This window comes from Cryptomeria japonica, chromosome 10 (assembly GCF_030272615.1).
Source record: "Cryptomeria japonica chromosome 10, Sugi_1.0, whole genome shotgun sequence".
Classification (NCBI taxonomy): Eukaryota; Viridiplantae; Streptophyta; class Pinopsida; order Cupressales; family Cupressaceae; genus Cryptomeria; species Cryptomeria japonica.
In genome coordinates this window covers 496,962,472-496,984,810 of record NC_081414.1, presented here as the reverse complement: position 1 = coordinate 496,984,810, position 22,339 = coordinate 496,962,472, and the positions used below count along the sequence as shown (strand labels likewise).

The 22,339-nt window shown below is 37.9% G+C and overlaps 1 protein-coding gene across 1 annotated transcript in view; it reads left to right on the top strand.

Annotated features, from left to right (window-relative positions):
- The window catches only part of LOC131039414 (protection of telomeres protein 1a), a 312,678-nt gene that overhangs the window by 250,898 nt on the left and 39,441 nt on the right, over positions 1–22,339 (top strand). Inside the window, exon 9 of the mRNA XM_057972165.2 lies at positions 11,809–11,867. Coding sequence (XP_057828148.2) covers positions 11,809–11,867 — 59 coding nt within the window. The remainder of the gene's footprint in view (positions 1–11,808; positions 11,868–22,339) is intronic.

Genomic DNA, 22,339 nt, shown 5'->3' with positions numbered 1-22,339 from the left:
GGACCACCAAAGATGAAGGATTTACACTAAAATACCCAAATTCGCTCCTGTCCCTCTCCAAGGGACCAAAGCGAAATGTTCAAATGTGTCCAAATTTATGTTAATTAATCACATTTCAAGTGTTTGAAAGGAAGTGAAGAAGATCATTTTGCACCTTGAAGACAATTGCAAGTCAATATGATGAAGATTTTGCACTAAATGCCCTAGTTCGCTCCTGTCCCTCAGTCAGGGACCAGAGCGAAATTTCTATGGAGGCTTAAGTTTTGGATGTTGGTCACGTTTCGAGTGCTCAATAAGGATCAAAGGACCTCATTCTATGTTGTGAAGGTGATTGCAAATTGATGGAAACAAAGATGAGCCCAGAATACTAAAGTTCGCTCCTGTCCTTCAGGCAAGGACCAGGGCGATTTTCACAAAAACACTCATTTTCCTTCGAAGATCATGTCAAAGCAAGATTATATAAGATCGAAAACGTCATTTGGAACGCGACAAGTAAGAAGCTAAGATTAAAAGATGATGAATTTTGGCTGGAGCATAAAATTCGCTCCTGTCCCTCACCAAGGGACCAGGGCGAAAACCATTCAAACATCAAAATGCCTTGTTAAGGACGAATAAAGTAAGCGTGAACCCAAGGGATAACGTCATTGCTTGCCATATGATGAAGATTGGTAATCGAAGAAGTTGGGATCAAGGAGAAAACACAAGGTTCGCTCCTGTCCCTCACCAAGGGACCAGGGCGATAATGGTCACAAAGGGCATTCGTCTACGAAATCAAATCAATCAAGCACAAGGTTCTTGTCAGAAATGCCAGTTTCAACGTAAAGATGAAGATTTTGAACGTAAAAGGTAAAGGAATCAAGGCTAAGATGGTAATTCGCTCCTGTCCCTCTCCCAGGGACCAGAACGATACGGTTTGTATCTTTCCACCTCTCCAAATTTTGGCGCTAAAACATTTTTTTGAATTTTATTAAATGCTAAAAATCGATAAATTCAATTAAAAGTTAGCATTTAAAATTTGCGCGTGAGCATTTAATTAATTATTTCTTGCCTTTAAAAAATCGAAAAATTAATTGCAAAGGCATTAATTAATTAATTATTAATTTAAATAAAAATCAAATTGGGGCGCTTGTGTTTTAACTCTCAATTATTTACAAAGTCGGCCATTGGTTTTTTTTTTATTAAAATTGCTTTTAATTATCTTTTAATTACCAAGTCGGCCTAAGGTAATGCATGAGGTAAGCGCCTATAAAGGGGGGGTGTTTATTTCATTTTCAAATCATTATTCAAATATCCTTCACATGCGATTTGGAGAGGTGCGAATTGTGTTCAAAGTGGAGCGAATTTCCATTCCAAGCAAGGAGCGAATTTAGCAAAGGAAGTGGTGCAAGTTTGAGTTAAGCGAACTTGCCAAAGACTACGTCAAAGACCCCCCAAAGGTGGCGAATTGCTAAAGTGGACGTTCGTTTGAAAGGCATCACGTGGAAAGGCTTCAAGCATCGATTTTTGCCTAGGCGATTCTCTTTATTTTGCATTTTTAGAGTTAGCTCTCAATAAGGTATGGCGATGTGATTCCTTATTTTGAATTTCGATCGTCATTGTCTTAAATTTTGAATTTCAGTGGCTCAATCGTTTTTTAGGAAATGATAACTCAAGGACTTATCATGAAGTTTCCTAAAATTAATCTAATCTATGTTATACATTGCAAAATCTAGTTTCTTATTATGAAATGTTGTGTAGGTATGGCGATCCCGAAGGCGGGAGCATCCACCAGTCGTCCAGCTCTCATGAAGGAAGATCAAAAGACCGAGGAAGTGGAGACCAAGATCGTGTCTAAGTGGAGCAACATTGGAGATACCAACTTGGGCAACTTCAGTACGAAGAAGTTTCGAGAGGTCTCCTATATTGGCAAGCCATTACCTGTCGCCAGGAGGATAATCGAAAGTGGCATCATTAAGGCGGCCGGCTTCCCTCCAGCAGTGCAGTGCCATGAGTTGATGATCGAGTGTGCTCGTCATTATGATCCTCAATCCAGAACGATCGTGTCCAAGGAAGGAAACACTTTGGCGTATCTTTCAGAGGAAGCTATAAGTGAGGCTTTCCATCTTCCAGAGCACAGGGATATGGTCTACAAGAGCATAGAAGGAGCCAGGTCCATGTACGAAGATGATCCAGATGCTTGCCTAAGCATCATCAACAAGAACTGGTTGCTTAAAAGTCGTCCTCGCCTGAGCAAGATACCGAACACACTGCATAGGATTGATTTCCAGGAGGAGTATAGAGATTTGATTACAATGCTCAACCGAGTCACAGGAGCCCCTCAAGCCTTCTACTTTGAGAAGTGGATGTTCTACTTTATCCAGGTGATAGTTCAGGGAAAAGGAACAATACATTGGGCTAGAATGATTAGCCATTGCTTGGACGTACAGTTGAGGAGACTCAAGGCTACCAAGTCCTTCCACATGAGTTCATACGTCATAGATGCCTTAATCAGGAGCTTTGAGTACGCAGGACTACCTCACAGAGGGGTGATTGGAAGAGGACCCGGCGAGGTCAGGGTTTGTGATTCTTATGTCCACTTGCATCATCCGCCAGGAAGTAACTACAAGTTAGTTAATGATACCTTCACCATGAACATCACCAGGACGTTGCAAGGTGGGATTCACAATAGGCTATCACAAGATGCACAGGAACTAGTAAAGAGGTACGGTGCTTGGTTTATCCAATTTCCGAAGTTTACTTATATTAGAGTTCATGGATGTCCTTCACCTCCATACATGTTGCCGAGATATCCGACAGACAGAATTGTGTTACTTGAGGTAACAAGACAGTTGGCAGCTTATGCGAAGGCATTCAGGCACAGGCATGGGAATGGAGTTCCGGTACCTATCATATTGGGCAATTCAGTTGAGGTATGTCCTAATGCTTTAGCCATGGATGACGCAGAGGAGTTAGCTTTGTATTCTTTTTCATTCTTTGCCTTGAGAGAAAGCTTTGATCCACATGGATATATAGAGGAGACAGTCGGTAGGAAGTTTAAGCATGAGTTTCAGATAGAAGATTTTATGATGAATCTCCTAGACGATCTTGAAGTGAAAAGAAGGATGCATTCTAGATTGCCTTTGGATTTCATCAGGAAATGCAAGATTTACAGAGTGGCCGACCAAGCTCAGGACAGTGGCAGACATCTCCAGTCATCCTATGACCGAGAAAGCAAATCAGTAAGGTTAGATTGGAATGAGCCCGAGGTCGTGGATCTAGATGCTTTGGTGGCTCCAGTCTTGTCTTGTACTCGCAGATGGGTTGATGTGCAACATCAGAAGTTGAGAGAGCAAGGCATAGCTATGACTTTCACTTTGGAAGAGAAACCAGCCGAGGGTGGAGCTAGTGTAAGCGAAGGTAATCCTAATCCCAGAAATGCAAGTGAAGGCAACCTTCGAAGTGCAAGTGAAGGCGATCTCCATCCAAGTGGCTCGAAGAGAAAAGAGAGACCTGAGAAGAAAGAATCTTCCAAGAAGAAGCAAGGGGCCAACCGAGATCGCTCATCCGGCACATCTTCTCGACAAGAGAAGAGGGCACTTGAAGTAGAAGAGTCTATGGAGCCAATGGTACAGAATGATAAAGAAGGACACGCACCTCGAGGGTCACCAAGTGGATCTCTCCAAGATTATGAGTTACATGAAGACAAGAACAATGACGAGGTAACATCTCCTCCTAGAGAAGAAGAAGCATTGCATAAGGAGATACAGGTTAAAGAGACAAGATCGGCTATCCCAGATTGGTTGAAGGAAAGATTAACGAAGGTGATTGTGATTGAGGATGAAGACAATGTGATTGATTTAGAGAGCCTTGTTGGACATTCTCAGGAAGTGACAGAGAAGAAGAAGGCTACCAAGATGTCCAAGATGATTAGGGATGAGACTGGATCCAGAAAGTTACAGATAGCTACACCGGCAGTGGACAAGTATGAAGGTGAGATCCTAGCAGAAGAATATGATGTAGAGACATTTGAGCTTGGTCCACTCACAGCCGAGCAGACACTAGATGATGCCACCGATTCGTTTGAGGCGTTGAAAGATAAGCTTAGGGAAGAAATGGAGAAAAATAGAAAGCTTGAGAGAGAAGTTGGTGCATGGAGAACATATTTCAGCCATCTCAATCAGCCTTTGGGACGTCAGGATCCAGCAAGATCACCCGTGCAGGCACTTCCCCTTCAATCAATTGGTGAGGCAGAGAGATTCAGGAGTATGGTCCAGCGTATGAGTACTTGGATGGACAAATCTCATACTGTTGCCATAGAATTTGCAACAAGGATGATGAAGACCATTCATAGGGCTATCCAGGTTCTTGAGATTATCCACAATTTGATGATAACAGTAGCTGCTTTTGCTCATACCAAAGAGGTTATCATTCCTGTCTTGCGAGTAATCAGACAAACATCAAGGAAGGTCTTAGCGCAGGAAAAGATCATGGATGGAGGACCTCACAGTTTACTTCAGTGGTCAACCTTACTCCAGATGAAGGAAGTTCTCTTCGAGGACATCAGTACTAGATGTAGCCATGTTGAGGAGGTGATCAACCCAATCCAGGACAAAGTATTTGAGGTACTGCGTACTATTCTTGACAGGAGGATCGAAGTTGAGACAGATGTGGATTTGCATGAATTGGAGGATAGAATCAAGGTCATCTTTTGCAAGGACGCTAATATCACAGATGAGCAACAGGACCAGATGTTTGCTACCATGCTCCTGATTGAAAAAACTAAGGAACTTGAAGCTGGATGGGACACTGCTCTTCTCGAGGCATTTGATCAGGTCATCCACTTGGAAGAAAGAATGAAGAATCTTCCCGAGATTCCAATTGCTGAGATCAAAGGAATCGTATCAAGATTCATTGCATATGCTAAAAAGGAGCATTGGAAAGGGAATAAGATTCTAGATGAAAGGTTGTTATAGATGACATGGCATCTTAATTGTCATTGGTCTATGTCTCCTAGGTTTTTGTGCCAAATTTAATATTTGGCTATGCATTTAACATTGTTCAGTAAAAAGGAGGCTATTTGTAACAAACCCTAATTAGGGTTTAGGTGTCATGATCTTGACCGTTGATCTGCTTTTTGATCTGGACTGTTCATTGTAATTGAGGATGCTATTTATACCCTCATTTCATTTCATTTTGAACTAGAACTAGAAATTAGAGAGAGTTAGAAATTATTGATGTATTAGAGAGATTAGAGTTTAGAAGCAATTTACTTTTGTAGCAAGATTGAGCTTTGAGAAAGGAATTCAAGCAATTGTTGTACATGATGGCTTTGAGATCAATGAAATATTGAAGTTATGGTGTTTTGTTGCAATTCTTTTGGTTATCTTCATGGTTGTTCATTTTCCTTGAATCATTCTCAATCGAAGTAGTGTGTTAATTCGAAGGACAAAGTGTTGGACTTGATCTTTGGTAGGATTCGTTTTCCAAACCACTAGCTTCTTGCTGATTGTAGGAACGCCTTGTGTGGTTGACTGGAGATATTTGAATCGCTTAAATCTTCAATCGTTATTGTATCTTGGATATGTACCTTCGTGGTAGTGTTCTTGATCTTTGATGTATTGAAAAATCATTTGTTACCTTAGAAGATCGCATCAATTTCAATTGAGTTGTTAATTTATGGCAATGTTGAAGTTGGTTGAATCTCACCAAGTCTAGTCCACATCAAGTCATTCTTAGGGTTAGACTAGATTAGACCTCTTGCAAACCCTATCCTTTTGATATTTTTTGAAAAAGCTTGTTTAGTTTAGCAAAATCTTCGGCAACGTAAGGCCCCTTGATGACACAGCAATCACAACGACCACTGGTGCTTATCCACACGTAGAGACCCTACTAAAAAGAACATTGGAGTCATCCTAACTGATCCTTCTTGCGAAATCTTCAGCAGTTAGCGACTTTATTCAAGAGAGGATAAGATGCCTTTAGGTATTTTATTCTGTGTATGATTGTTTACAAAATACACGTCAACAGGATGGTGTTTTGAGGCTACGGAAATTGCTGCTAATGATACTTGCACATCTCCGGCAAGTTTTTTCTTTTTTCTTGAGGGTTCATTGAGTTCTTCTTCTTCATCGCTAGATAAGGCTTCCAAGTTGTGTGCTTGGCTCTTCCTCCCACATATGTGACCTGGTTGCCACTTTTCTTTGCACTTAAAACACATATTTTTTTTCCTAAGCATATCTCTTTCATTACCGTCTTTGCAAGTGTGGCCATGTTCCCACTTCTCATGACAATGGTAACATAAGTTCTTTTTCTTAAGTTCTTTTTCTTTTGAGGTGTTTCCCTTTTTAGGCCATTCTTTTGTATGTGTATTTTTAGTGAATGTTTTGGATGGTTTCTCCCAAGTTGAAGTGTCTTCTAAGCCCAAAGCTTTATCCATGGCATCATCCAGGGTAGGGGGTTTCAATGCTCTCATCAATCCTTTAATGGAGTCTTTGAGTCCCTCCACAAAAAGATAGGTAAGCCTGTCCTCATCCACTCCTGAGACCCTTACGGAATTTTTTTGAAATTCAGTAATTTATTCTTCCACTGTTCCCTTTTGTCTTAAAAGAGTTAATTCTTTGAAATCTTTCTGTGGATGTTTCCTCTCAAATCTCTTAATGAGCTTCTGAGTGAACTCATCATATGTTGTTATACCATCATGATCTTGTGTGAGGGTGCCATGATACCCACCATTCATGGGCTAAACCTTCTAGGTGCAAAATAGCAAATTGGACTGCATCGTCTTCTGTCATGGGGCTGAGATTTAAATATGTATTAAGTTTTTGGATCCATGCTTGAGCTGATATTTTCCCTGTGCCATCAAAGTTAGGTAGTGATAGTTTATTAACTTTATGTTTTAGATCTCTGCTGATTGGTTTCCTCTTAGGGGTCTCATTTTTCTTTGCTTCACAAAATTCCCTAAAAGATACAACCTCTCTTACTTCTGGCTCCAATCTAGCGTAGGCCACGGCCATTTCTTTTGTGTTATTCATGGAGGAGTTACTGTTCGTTTCTTCCATATTGTTTCCCTCTCTAGGTAGGAAATTGGGTTTTTGGATCCTTGAGCTAGAAGATATATTATGAGTGTTTTCAGAATGATTAGAGTTTTCTTCTCTGCCATTGGAATGATTCCTAAGAGTATTCATGGTGGTATTCATATCTTGTAAGGCTTGAAGCAAAGCCTGGCTTGTTTTTTCATTTTGCTCTATCAAAGATTGAGTTTTTCTATCATTGTTTTCCATAAATGTTCTAAGTTCATTTTCCAATGGCTCACCCATGTTGTTACTATTTCCCCTGGTTCTCTTTTGATAAGTTTGCATTAACAACCCTTAGTAGGATGGCAGAATCAGGCTCTGATACAAATTGTAATGTCCCCAAATCCGCAATCTATAAAAACATATAAACAATGCGATTTAACGTTTGTTTGAGATATGAATGATTGATCTAGAGTATAGTTTAGTAAATTCTTTTAAGGTTACTTTGTTATCAATAAGTCAATTCCATATTTAGTTCCTAATGAGATCAAGAGGACTAGGTGCAATAGGATGCCTGTAGCGCTTGTCAGGCCCAAGAGCGGTACACTCCTCCTTGGCCCAACTGACGGCAAACCTTAAGTCATTCGCAGTGGGTGGCCTACCTGACAGAGGCCTAGTTCCTGCTATCCTTGCTGCTGTATTCTTCACATGTCTCACTGGGTTTGGATATGCAATTGTCTCATTTATCATTATGTTAATGTCTTAACCCATTCCTACTATTCTCTTAATTGAACAATGCCATTCATTTTGAATTTCTTATAGTTGTAATTCATTCATTAGTTAATTGAGCATATGGAGGTTATACACCTACGTATACATATATATATATATATATATATTTATGTACCAATGTATCATATTAATATCTATTGTATTAATCTCTATTTATATACAAATGCATTGTAGTAATATCTATATATACAAATGTATTGAATTAATATCTACATATATTTATGTTCCAATGTATTGAATGAATATCTATATATATATCTGCACATATGAGTTCCCGTGATTTATGTAAACCCTACTGCAGAGTAAACATTGGTGGGTATGTATTCTTACCTGCGTCCCTTGCTACCCTTTCACCCTGTCGCTATTCCTTCGCACTCTCCGTGTCCCTTTCCTCCTCACGGCTTGTACTTTAATATCAGCGGGGGAGTGTTGGAGCAGATCCATCCAGGGGACGTGGCCGCTGAAGGAGAAGGTGAGCGGTGGTGACTGTTGGAGTCACCGCTCCCTGATCGACCTGCACTACCTCTTGGGCGCCTTAGTTGAACAGTCACCACATATCATACAATGCGCTCGCTAGGTGTAATACGCCCTTTCCTAATGTATTTAAGGTATGCGTTAATTATAATATATTGATATTATAAATAATTTATATTGTATATGATATATTTTATATTGGTTCTATTAATAATATCGTATGGTAATATGATATTATTCCATAATAATAATTATAATGTATTTTGATAATTTATATTGTATACCAATATTATATTTTATATTTATTGAATAACACATTATATGGTAAATATAATATTATATTATGTATCAATATATCTATTTTATGTTTATTCAATTAACAATATTTTATGGTAAAGTTCAACTAACAGTTAATATTAATAATTAAAATATGATCATTATATTAAAATAAAACAAGGAGTCATCTCTGATTAGGTTACAATAATAATGGAGGGTAGGAATGTTTTTATTAATTAATTTCAAAAACGTGGGGTTATGACACCACGAAAACCAACCAAGAGTTAAGCAAAGATGATAAAAACACCCACTAGCAATTGGGTGCAAACAAATGCGAGTTTTGAACGTCGTAAAACACAATCTAGAGACAAAAACTATGAATTTTAAACAAAATTTGTAGGGGTTGTCAATTTTTGAAAATTCAAAAATTAAGACAACAGATGACATGCTCAAATTGTCTATCAGGTGGTCTCTTAAGGGAATTTCACTGAAGACCAAGCTGTACTTATTCAACACTATTTAAATTTCCACATAATATTGATCACTTTTGTACATAGGGCATTGGATGAAATCAAATGTTGTGCTGCCCATGCTACACCACCATGTCTTAAAATACTCTTCATTCTCTTCACTGATACGATTTTGGGAACACCAATGGACATACCTCTCAAAATAATGTTCTTACCAACTGCTTTGAACTTCAACTCTGTGGTTTGAATGTCTTGAGAGTACTTAACAAGTGAATGAAACCACTGGATGCCCAATATAGCATTTATATCTCCTAAGTCTGCAACATAGAGGTCATCGATAATAGTGTAATTGCCAAGTGTAATGTTCAACTGTGGGACCTGTTGGGTACAAGACATCTTAAAACCAGCTGCTACCATAACATTAAATCCCTCAAAGTCTTGTCTATATGCCCGTCTTAGCTACCAGTGACGAGTCTATGAAGTTATGGGTTGCCCCATTGTCCGCTAAAACTATCACACACTGCCCCTGCAAAACTCCACGCACTCTAAAGGAATTAAATCTAGGGGTACCAGAAAGAGTAGCAATAGTTCCACCTTTCACCCCCTTAGGTGATTGTTCACCATCTCTTATCTGCTCATCATCTGTATTTCTCTGTTCTCTACTCTGCCCTTCTTTTGTCTTCTCTTCCTCCTTAGCATCAGAGATTACCTCAATGTAGTGCACCTTTCCTTTCCTAAACACCCATGACCCGACTCCGAAGGCTGTTTGTAGCTGAAACACAACTTTTTTCTGCGCATTTCATTTCAAACCTCATCATCCCTACTGGTCTTTTTGGGCCTATCGTTTTGGCAAGGTTTCTTGTTCTTATCCTTATTATGTGAGAATCCTTCCAAGTAGAATTTGCTTTTTTTCATGTAAAGGATTCCATGTCTCTTGTCTTTTTGATTGCTGCTTGTAGTATGGGTGGGCTAAGTGCCTTGATCCATCCTCCCCAACAAATATTGGCAAGTAACACAATCAGTCTCATTTCTGAAATATAAGTTACCAAAACTGATAACCTCTGAAAATTAGCAATGCATGCATCAACAAAACCCCATTACTTAAGTTGTGCAAACTCCTTAAAGAGCAATTTAGGATCTTTTTTATTGAATCTATTAATCAGCCTCTAGGTTCCAATGTGACCATTCCATGATGCATATGAATCAATTTGATCATTTCCCAATGTGACCATTGCATGATGTCACCATTTGTGAGAATTACCATTCAACTGAATTGTTGCAAAAGTAAAGGCGCCCAAAGGAAATTTTTGGATTGTGCATGTGGTGGCCAATTATTCCTTCAAGAAGATGTAAAGTTGTAAGGCTCTAGGATCTATCCTTACCTTTGATCATTCTGAATATTTGATATTACAGCTAGAACACCATGCTACAGAAAAACAAGTGATACCCGTGATAGAAAGTGCTACATGGCAACTGATTGTAGAATGGGAAGGAAAGATAACATTGTTTCTCTCAAAAAATGAGATTGTTGTTCATTTTTCAAGCTGCTACCCGTTGTTGTATCTGTTGAACCATGTGCTGTGGAAAGATTGAAATTAATGGGCTTTCAGGCTGCAAGTATATAATTGCAGATTTTGCATAAAGAAATATCTTTGATGTAGATCATAGCAAAAACATTTTAACAGATTGACTTGGAGCGCAAGGAAAGAAGCAGTTACAAGCAGTGAATGGTCAATCATTGATTGATGACAGTTGAGGATGAAATAGAATGTTGCTGTGAGGATCACAGTAATGCTGCTGTGTGTTTTAGTGCTATAGTTATGCTTGGTCTGGATTTGTGCATGTAGCACACTCTTATTCTACTATTTTAATTGGTAAATGTTATATATAGAGTAGAAAGCTCTTTAGCAATGGTCCACAATCATTGTAATTTTTCATTGTTTCAGAGCTTTTATTTTGAATTTCTGGGCCTTAGCATTTACTTTCTAAAATTTGATATTGTTAGCCTTCAAGATTAGACGCCATTGTGAATCTTTGAAGCATTTAATAATCGTGTTGTCGTTATCCTTCTACTCTTGTACGGAATTTAATATGGATGGTTTAATCTGTATTGCCTATTTGCAATATTGAATCTCTTAACTCATGTTTGATTAAATATGCTTTTTGACATCAAATTAAGATTAGTGATTTCTATTTTTGCACATTTCCTGCTTTTTTTGTTTACATTATTTATTTCTTCTCCTTTTTTGCAAGTATTAGATAGTAACAGTTATAAAAGAGAGGAGCATGCCTTCTTCAATGGTTGTTCTGGATTTAAACCTCAGAACTTCTCCCTTACCAAATTGATTGTGGATACAATTATAGTTAGACAATCAACAGCCTTCTACTTTTACTAATTTTTCATGATTCATTTCTATCTTCAATGAACTTGAATGTATTTATATTTCACTACTTTTGAAGTTGTCCACTAAAGAATTCAGTAGAATGAGAAAGACAGATTTGGGATCATCATGCTTCCTTGCATTTACAATATTTTAATTTTATCTGCGTTACATAATCCACACAACTGCTGAATTTGATGAAGTGAATGCAAAGTATTTGAATTTACTTCCATAAAATTACCTTTTAAGATATTTTTGGCTCATCAGTCATATAAGTATCTTATAAGGATTATGATTAGCACTGAAATGGTTTATTGAATATTTATGATGCTTCTCTTTTTACATTACTCTTAGCTTGGTTGATGTTATTGCCCAAAATGTATTGGTTAGAATGTCTTTCCAACAGCTTTGTGCATCTTTCAGTGACAAATTGTGAGGGTATCAGATTCTCATCATTGATAGATGTCATCACGAATTCACAGGTCTATCAATTCTTTCTTTTCCTTCTGTTATTTGCATGCTGATTTCTTGGTTCAACTCTTAATTCTTGATAGATATATATATAAAGTTGTTATCAATAGTTTCCTTGATGTTCAATTTGGAAATTTATTTGTTGAGTACAGAAGAGATGCACTATAACTGGATGACATTTTGTATCCTGATTCATGGTAAAGTGAATGATTTACATAAGAGAACGAAAATGTTAATTGTCTTATGGACCTTTTATTACAAACTATGAGTGGTGAACTATTTTGGTTTAAGACATCTACCAATGGTTCTAGAAGTATTACATACTAAAACCTGTAAAGATTGGATTACATGGTGTAACACCCAAACCTGTACTCAAAAAATGTAGTTCCTGTCATAATCCAAAACTTACACTCCTATCATCATCCAAAAATATAAATTTGTTAAAAAGGGCTTGATGGTGGAGTGAATGACCACACACAAATATAGAATGACACAATAAACAACACCATGTAAGAACCTTGCTGGTTCTAACCCTCCTGAAATACTATTGCTGATTTTTTTTTGGATTTTCAAGGGTTTTGAACAATTTTAAATAAAAAAAGAACAAGTGCACCAGGCAAGAATTGCTCATAAAACTGAATAGATACCAAATATAGAGCAATTGAATCTATATCATGAATTAGATAATTGCTGCAAATGAAACTAATACATAAAACATATCCGTAGGTCTTGAGTTTGTTTTAAATAAAGAGTTTTGGAGTTTGCCAGCCGAAACTAGGAAACTGACCAAAATAGACGTACAAGTCCAGAGTACAATTTCTCCAGGCCAAAAATGTGATGAAACCACCTGAATATGTTGGGCGTTGAGAATGGTGCAACCAATTTGCAAAATAGGAAGGCGTTTCAACCTCCCAGACAAAACGTCCCTTTCTTGGACCCCACATGCCAAGCCTGAATTGTACGGCCAGCAACTGGAAATTGTACAACTGCTTGTTGAAATGAAATATGCTGCTAAAAGGGGCATCTAACCTGATTTGCCCTTTCCTTATTGAAAAATCTGCAATATCTAAATAAAAGAATCTCTGTTGAAGCACAATACGACTCCTGAATGAAGCCTTCACAATTGCAATAATTTAGCTGGTCTTCCACAGCCTCACAATCACAGATCCACGAAGAATTTCCGTTCTCCAATGGCCAAACCTCTGAAACCCTTGTCAAAGAATTTCATAGAGCAAAATAACAAGCAATATCAAATAATCAATAATAGAGGTTGAATTGCTTGCTTTGCTTTAATAAAACCAAAAAGGCACGATTTCCAAGAAGTACACCCAAATGCCTTTTAAATACATTAAAATGTATTTAATTCACTTTGCATAGTTTATTAATCAACTTGGGTGCCCAAATTCACTAAATGATTTAATAAAAATCACTTTATAATATTTAAATGGTTTTTAATTTAATAAAGTCACTTTATGACTTTATAATAACCATACAAGTTAATTAAATATGTTAACTACTAAAATATTAATATCTCCTTCATTATTCAGTCTTTTGACGTGTTGTGTGAAACTAAGGTCAACACTAAATAACCCCCATGTGTCCAGGTGCCCTGACTAAAAATAGCACAACTGTCAGATTGACTTACAATAAATAGTAAGTCCCTCAACTAAGCCCACACACTGACTGCTAAGGCCTTGGAACTGAAACCAAGACAGAACTAAAGAAGTGGAACTATCATTGAGATTCTCCATTCAAACATGTTAGCCTATGAGAGTCGAAATAATAGGCTGACCCATCAGTAACTGATACTGACTAGAGTGGGGACATTACACACCAAGAGGAATCTCTGTCATTCTTTCTCTTTCAAGTAAACTTTTGAATATCAGTGTCTTATGGAGGATTCTAGTCCCATCCATCCCTATCTTGGTTGCTTCTCTCTATTATGGAGCTACTGCTCTACAACCATGATAAACATATAGATAGTTTTCTAGTGTTTATGATGGAGTAATGACTATATCTTAGAAGTTTTTTTTCCCACTCTTCCCTCTACTGAAGATTTTAGACCCATATGTAAATCCAGATCTTACCTGCTCTATTGCTACCTCATTGACTAAGACATCATGTTGAATTTGCAGGCTTCATTGTCCTATTGGCCGATAAGATGTTTTCATGGCAATCTTGTTGGCTGATTTCAGTCATTGGAAGCAGTAGTTGGAAAATTAGCTGTAACGATCAATATAAATTTTTGTCTCTGTTAAAAGATTAACTGGGTTTAAAGTCTTAGTTACTAGTCTACAAGGGCACTAGTAAGAGACATGCAACTAATTGAAGCAAGGAAAGTATATAGTTATAATATTGATATTACTAGTCTACAAGGGCACTAGTAAGACACATGCATTGAATTGGAACAAGGAAAGTATACAGCTGTTGTAACGTCCCCTCATAATAACCTCCATGCTAAGCAATGTTAGATATCGATTAATGATAAAGCGATTATCAAATATCTTTCAAGACTAATATGTAACCCTTATGAGGAATAAAACAAAGGGACCGTTGATAGGATACACAATTCAATGATCGATTGAACGGAGGCAGAAGCGATCTCAGTGACATAGTCATGATCGCTTAAGATTCAATAAGTAAAGATAGCCAACATAAATCAGCAATTAGTCATTATTAAGATGAAGCATTAGTCATTAATACTAACAAGTAGTTAACTTATGATGAATGGTTAAGAAATCAATTCACTTATGGAAGAGGCACGATTAAAGAAGGTAGTGATTAAAAGACATGTCACTTAAGCCACATCCTTCTCATAGGATAATATGGCAATCAAGCCCATTTAACAAGCATCATGGAGTTTCTATCTTATTGTTTAATCCAGATTGGATTGCTGTTTAAGAGCAATTGCCAAAGGCACAATATCAGTTGCATAAGGAACAAGGATAACAATCAGAGAAGGAACCAAATCTGCATGTTTTCATAGTCATATCAGAAACATTATCCTCACATATTGTTGCAAGCATATAAGTCCATATCAGGAGCAGCAACATATCATCAGATACATCCATCTAAATCTGCACATATATATTAGATCAGACATTGAAGCATTCTCAAGGAGGATCATTGCACAATCAACATCAGCGAATCAGGAAGAGCAAGACCCTTCATCATCTGCAATTCATAAGTAGCAACAGACCTGTTGATGGGGAATTTTGCACTTTTGTCAACGTAGAATAAAATATACGGAGTATATCCTATCCTCTCTTGAATAAGGAAATCTCAGATGTTGTAGGACTTGATCAAAGGAGGCAACCTCAAGGTTTCAAATGTCAGGTCATGACTTAGAATAATTCAGTGATAATGTGATTTGTTGGTAATCATAAAGGGACTTACGCATCCGACAAGCTTGTTTTCATCTGATTGATGCTTCACTTCTCAAACTAGTTAAAGAAAGAGAAAAGGATAGTGTTTTGGGAATCTATGGACAATGATGGTAATGGCTGATGTTGCAGATAGACAGACTTCACATAAAACTAATTCCTACTTAACCAGAGATAAACTCACAATGCCACATAAATAGTGTGATCTTCAAAGGAAATGGAAGATTTTTCAGATGATGAACATTCATTTGGATACCCAATTCTGGTGCAATTAAAAAAAACACCCACAATTGAACTAATAGCAATAATAGGCTCAGACTAACCATGCACAGGAACTTGCAATCAACAAATCCCCAATGGTATGAACCAAAAATCGATCAAATATCCTCACACTTCACTATTAAAATCATTGAACTTAAACTAATTTTGATGAAAGAAACCATGCAAATAGGAGAAGGCAACTAGCAAAACACCATACTTCAATGCTTTATTCATTTGCTTCAACTGTTGGTACAATAATTTCTGGTCAACAACTCCTACTCTACTCTATTCTACTTCTAATTCTACTTGTTGCTTGCTGGCTACTGCTACCCTAGTTGAATTCTCCTTCTCTTTTGTTTGTTTATTCAATCTTTTGAGTATTGCATCCAAAGAATCACAGATTTCTTCAACCTCCTATTCCTTGGTTTCTTTTCCCATGTTGAATGATACTACTTTGTAATTTGCGGGGTTGACCGCTTCAGCTGACTTGTCTGTAGGTGGGACAGCTATGTGTATGACCCGATTTTTCTCTTCATCCCTAGTTATTCATGAGTATGTTTTGGGTTTCTTTCTTTGTTAAATCTTGGGCTGCCCTACCCTTGCAAACAAGTCATCAAGGCTCAGGGATGATGCCCCTTCCACTATTTTCTCTTTGATTCTAGTTTGCAACCAAGTAGGGGGTGTTGATTGTCTAGTGGTAACCAGACCCTCTTTTCCTTGCTTCTTGGAAACCGCAACTGATCCTGTGATTATATTTTCTCCCTTATCAATAGGAGGCTATTTTTGGTGGCATCTGTTGTGATGTAGTCACACATCGCCCCATTGCAAATAGGGACCTCCACTTTTTCGCTTTCTAGGTTAGGTCGTCTTAGCTTGGTAAGTTTAGTAGCTATTAGCCCTTGCCTATGAGGAGTGAATATGTCTTGTCAAGTCAGGATTGAGGTTGTGTTGTCAACCTTGTCAAGGTGGTTGATGTTGTTGAAGGTTGTCAATTTGCAAATTAGAGGGCATTAGGGGTTTGAGATGGCATGAACTAGGGTTTTGATGTGAAACTTGACAAAGCCATGAGTTTACTCAAAAGATCGATCTTGATAAAGGTTAGCTTAACAATTTCAAGTTTGTATTGCAAAGATATCTAATTTGGTTGATCAAGTCTCAAACTACAAAGCAAGTCAATTTTACCGCTCAAACTTTGCACTACAAAGGTCTTCAATTGCAAAGGTCTTTAGTTGCAAAGGTCTTTGACTGCAAAGGTCTTGGATTGCAAAGGTGTCTCCAAAATACGCCTTGATGACAAGTTGCAAAGGTCACCTAATTGGTTGACTAAAGAAGTGAATTGCAAAGCTAGTTAAGATTGGTTGATCAAGTGATTGACTTGTAAAGGTGCCTCTGAAATCCAACTTGATGTTCAACTTGCAATGACCTCCTAAAATGCCGCCTTGAGATGAAGTTGCAAAGGTGTCTCAAAATGATCACCTCAAACAAATGTTACAAGGGTGTTGTGAAATGCCTCCATGATGATCAAAATGCAGAGGTCCCTCTGTTGTCCTCATTTTTGAAAACAAAAATGAAGGACCATTACATGAAATTTTGTGAAAAAATGAAAATTTTACTCTCTGGCATGCTTCTCGAGGTAGAATTTCGACTAATCCTTGGACTGGCTTAATCCTCAGTCCATCCTCGAACCACATTTCGAATTTCATCGCATTCTGGATTCGTTTGCTATGTCTTTCCTTCAATTTCGGGTTTTTTCCCCCTGACTGTAGGTGGGAAATTTCTCTTGAATTGCAAGTTTTAATGATTTCCATTGTTTTTGTCTTTGTAGGGAAATTTTTGGCTAATTACAAGTGCACTTTATTGAAAAATAAGAACTTGTAATTTGCTTTTTATTTCCCCCTTGATGCTTTTTGGCTTTTTAAGTTAAAATAGGGATTTTTTGGATAAGTTACAAGTAAACTTGTAATTCTTTTCTAAAACCCCTACTTTAATGTCTTTTGCTTGTAATAGGGATTTTAAACGTCTATTACATATGTGCAAGTTATTAAAACTTGTTGTAGGGATTTTATTTTCCCTTTACAAGTAATTTGTAACTTGCACATCTCTCTCCAAAACCCGATTTTGCCTAGAATTGAAATAAAGTGACATTTTAAACTTGCTATTTTGCCTTGTTGATGGAAAAAGTGAAATTTTAAACTTGCAATTGGATTTTTAAAACCCGATTTTGCCTTGTTGAGAGAAAAGTAACATTTTAAACTTATTGTTTGCTCTCAAAAACCCGATTTTTCTTATTGCATGCAATTTTAAACTTGTTGTTCTTTCCCAAAAACCCAACCAGCAATATTGGAGGATTTTGTTGAAGATTTCCAACGATTTTTGTGGAGAAATTCAAGGAGGAGGAAGGCGTTTTGGATTACTTGCTATTTTCATGCATTTTCCAACTCTCTTCATGCCATTTGGAAGACATTATCGCTGGTTTTATGGGGTTTTAACAACAAAAATGTTTTTGAAAAATGCCACGATTTGCCTCACTCAAGTGCCACGAATCTTGTCTTTCCTAAATCATTTTGGCTTGTCTTGCCTAGGCGTGGAGGTTGGGTGCTTTACTTGACCGATTCTTCATGCTTTTAATGGGCATTTTGATACATATGGCATTTTTTCAAAAACGTGGCTAGGGTTTGAATCTTCTTCTTTTTTCTATAAAAGATTCTTTCTCTTCATGATAGTTGTTAGTTTTGTTTTTCTCTTTCCTAAAATCGGTTTTTGCGAGAGAGTTTTTCCCCTTTGATAGCAATTTGTGAATTGAATTGCATTGTTCTTCCCCATTTTCCCTCTTTACTTGTATTCGGGATTTTAAATCCCGATTACAAGTAGGATGAAAATAATTGATCTTCCCCTTTGGCTGGAATATTTTAATCATCTTTTGGTGAAACTTCAAGTTTCTAAATTGGAAAATATTCATCCTTTCAAAATCGGGTTTTTAAAACTTGATTACAAGTAAAAGTTCTTCCCATTTTTCATGTGATCAACATGGAAAAGTTCTTCAAACATCCATTCATAACCATCCGCACTTGTTGTTTTTGGTCATAAGCTTCATTTCTCTCATATCAAGATCCCTATTCCCACCATTTCATCCACTCATTTCACACCTTCATTCATTTTCCCCATTTAAAGTCTACTTGCAGTCATCTATCTAGAACCTGAAATTGGTCCAAAATGCACTCAAAAAACACTTGAAAATGAGTTCTAAAGGTCCAATTACAAGTGCAAACTTGTAGTTACCCATTACACATATGAAGTTGCATGTTTGTTCTCCACAATTGCAAGCTAATGCTCTTGTTTTTCCCACACATGTAATGCAACTTCCAAAACCCGAAATTCACTTGTGAGCCCATTTTTGCATCAATTTATCCCTTCCCTTGTCAGTTCGGTTTGCACACACGATCCACCAAATCAATGGATTAAGGCACGGGCCTTATTTTGCAAGAAGATTTCAAGAATGAAGGATGATACAAAGAAGAGATACGACAACAATTCATGGTTGAGAGCATAGAATGCTTTCAAGACAAAGATGGTCATGACATGAAAAGAGGAAGGCAACCCTTTCCCTCCTGAAAAGATAGTACTACCCCAAGCAAGAAGACAAGGATGCAAGTTCCCGTTCCGGTTCAAGATGTCTTTACCAATCCCGAATACTTCAAGTTCTATCATCTTGAAGCGACATGAAGATCATCACAGACAAAGGATGATGCAGTTAGAGTCGTGTCTTTAGACACATGGAATAGTTTTAGTTATGCATTTGTAATTTTGTTTTGACAAGTTACATGTAAAAAATAACTTTGTAATTGCAAGTTAACTCATCACTTGCACTTTTGTAATTACATGCAAAGCAACTACAAGTTGTGTTCAATTAGGACTGTAGTTGGAATAAGTCATAGTTAGTTATTGAATAAGTCTTGGTGGTTGAGAGAATCTCTCAAGCTAGTTAGGATCCTCCCACCTTTTGCTCAAGGATCCTCTTCTATAAATACTTGAGGGGTCTATTGTAATCTTTATCTTTTGGAAAACAAGCAAAAACTCTGCCAAATTTACAGCAAAGAAGTCTTTGAGCTTTCATGTGTAAATTCAAGAATTGAAAGGAATAGAAGGAAATTGCTCAAGCTTTGAGTCTTTGTGCTACATACTTGAGTTTGTGTTCTATATTATCTTTCTTGCAAGTGTTTCTTAAAGAGCTTAATCACATTTGATTTGCAGTCTTTGTGTTGCAAGTATTTGAGGTTAATATAGATTAAAATAAATATTTTGTTGAGAGAAGCTGTAAGTCTTTGTGCTTTCACTTGTTCTTAAGAGAATTTAGGAGAAGATTTTGTGAGAAATAGTTGTGAGTCTTTGAGCTTATACTACTTCCCATTGTTTTAAGTAGAAAAGAATAAGATATTCCAATCTTTGAGTTGTTATAATTTGTTCTTGATAGAATTAGTATAGAAAAGGGTAGATAGGACTTCATATAATCAAGTCTTTGAGCTTGATATTGCTGTCCTGTCCCGAAGGAAGTGACGAAAATCTTTGAGCTTTCAGAAAACTTCATGTCCTTTCTCTCATTTCATTTTGAAAGTTGTTACTACTGTTTTATATCAAATCGCTATCACTTTTATGTGAAGAGAAAAGGATATTGTCTTTCTTGAAAGAAGAAGAAAGATTGTTGTCCCATCCTATTTTATTTTCAAAGTTGTAGTTAGATAGGGGGAGCCTTCCCTTAATTAGGAGATTTTTACTCACGTTGTGGTTGAAACCACAATTTTGTATATTTCCCCAAGTGTACAAAATTTTCAACCAACACCCTCAAAATGCTGCCAAGTTTACGGATTGCAATGCTCATTCAAAAAGCCGCCTTGGTGATTAACTTGCAATGCCCTTCTAAAAGTTGCTAAGGTGTCAAACTGCAATGGGGTCCTAAAAAGCCACCTAGGTGAAGAGTTGCAATACTCACTCAAGAGCAAATCTTGGAATGCTACTCCAATTTGCCACCTAAGAGATGTAATGCAAAGGTAAGTCGACACCCCCTGTTCCTCCTGTTGTTCCTCGAGCGAAGTGGGGTCAGGCACTCGTCACTATGAATGTTATACCAATCGCATCCGCTAGGCCTTCTCCTATCCCTGACATGGTTTTGGAGGCCCTGCCCATGGAGCATGACACTCTTGTGTCCTCTCAGGCTTTTGTTGGTGGCCCTCTCTTCGTTGTAATCAACGTGCACATGAGCGTAAGTGCTATCGATGGGCCATGGCTCAAGAGCGCGATGTTGCTCTGCAATCTGCTGGTGCATCTTCAACACCCAGTTCTCTTGTATTGGATCTTGTTTCGTCAGCTACTCTTGTTTCTGCATCATCTTCGGTTTAACTTCTAGCTGCTTCGGGGTCCATCGATGAACCTCCCTCTAAACGGGTGCAGGTTTTCATTATTACCTCCTTGCCGGACGTACCTTCGTTGTCTCGGCCCATGGATATGTTACATATGCAAGTGGTTTCTAGCACAGCTTTGTCTGCTCCCCCTGTTTCACAGCCGTTCTTGCATCAGAGTTTTCCTGGGTCCTTCAGCCTGCCACGGTTGATAGTAGACTTGTTGGTCCTATCTAGCCCAAACGCAAGTTTGAGCAGGGCCCTGTCCCGGAGTTTCGACGGTGCAAATCCTCATGGGTATGTTCCTCGTCCCTTTTTCTACCTGTTTTAGTGTTTGCTGCTTTGTCTGTTTCTTTGTGTGTGGTTGAGAAGGCTTTGCCTTCTCGTGAATTTGCCACTGCCCCTCTTCCGAAGGCCGACAATCCTATTCTTGTTTCATCCCCTCCGACCAAGTTACCTGCTTCCTCTACAGAGGCTTGCATTTTCGGCTCCTTGGAGGATATCCCGACATTGTCTACGATCTTTTCGCGATCATTGACCCTTACCTCCTCCAAGCTTGTGGACGCAGATGTTGTTGTTGCTTCATCCCTTGCCCTTGCTATTGGTGAGGTTTTCACTGAAGCTCTTGTGGTAGCCCCTCTCCAAGCTCGTCCTCCTTCTCCTTATGACCTAGGTTGGGAGAACGATGATCTCCTAAGGGATAACCTTTAGGTTGTTATCTTTTATCTCCATCTCTTTTGCATGTGTGCTTGATTATGTTCCCCCGTCCTTGCTTTATATGTTCGTGCTCTCCTAGAGGACCAGAGTTACTCCGTAGGTGCTTGGATACGGGAGGTTTTTCTGTCATTCACCTTATTCTTTTTGTCTCTCTACTTCTATCTGTCGTATATTTCTTTGTGATATTCGGGAACGATGCAAAGCGTTGGGGGCATCTTTGGCCTTCTTCCATGCTGACCCGAATTTTTATTTTATCTTTGTCTTTATGTGCTCTTCTTCAGATCCGAGAACTTTGGCACTATGATGATATACCCATCTCATAGTTGTATTACATATTTTTCTCACTGCTATGGGTTCTGACGCCAAACTATCGGATCGCCTTGTCCTCTTACATTCATCAGTGATGTTGTGGACATTTATATGTCACCAGCTACAGGTGGTATTCCACGGAAATATCTTGCTATGTTGACGTGCCACAACTGCTCTTCTCCTTAGAATAATATGCTTTTCATCCATATCATTCTAAGGGGGGACCATCATATCTGCATTTTTGCATGATCTCCATTTGTCATTTAGCCTCTTGCATTTATGTTTCTTGTCAATCGCTTTTTCATGTTTGCCTAGGTGGGGGCCAAACCACTTGATCTTTTTCTTTATCATGTTTGCCTAGGTGGGGGCCAAACCACTTGATCTTTTTTTTATTATATTTTGCCTAGGTGGGGGCCAAAC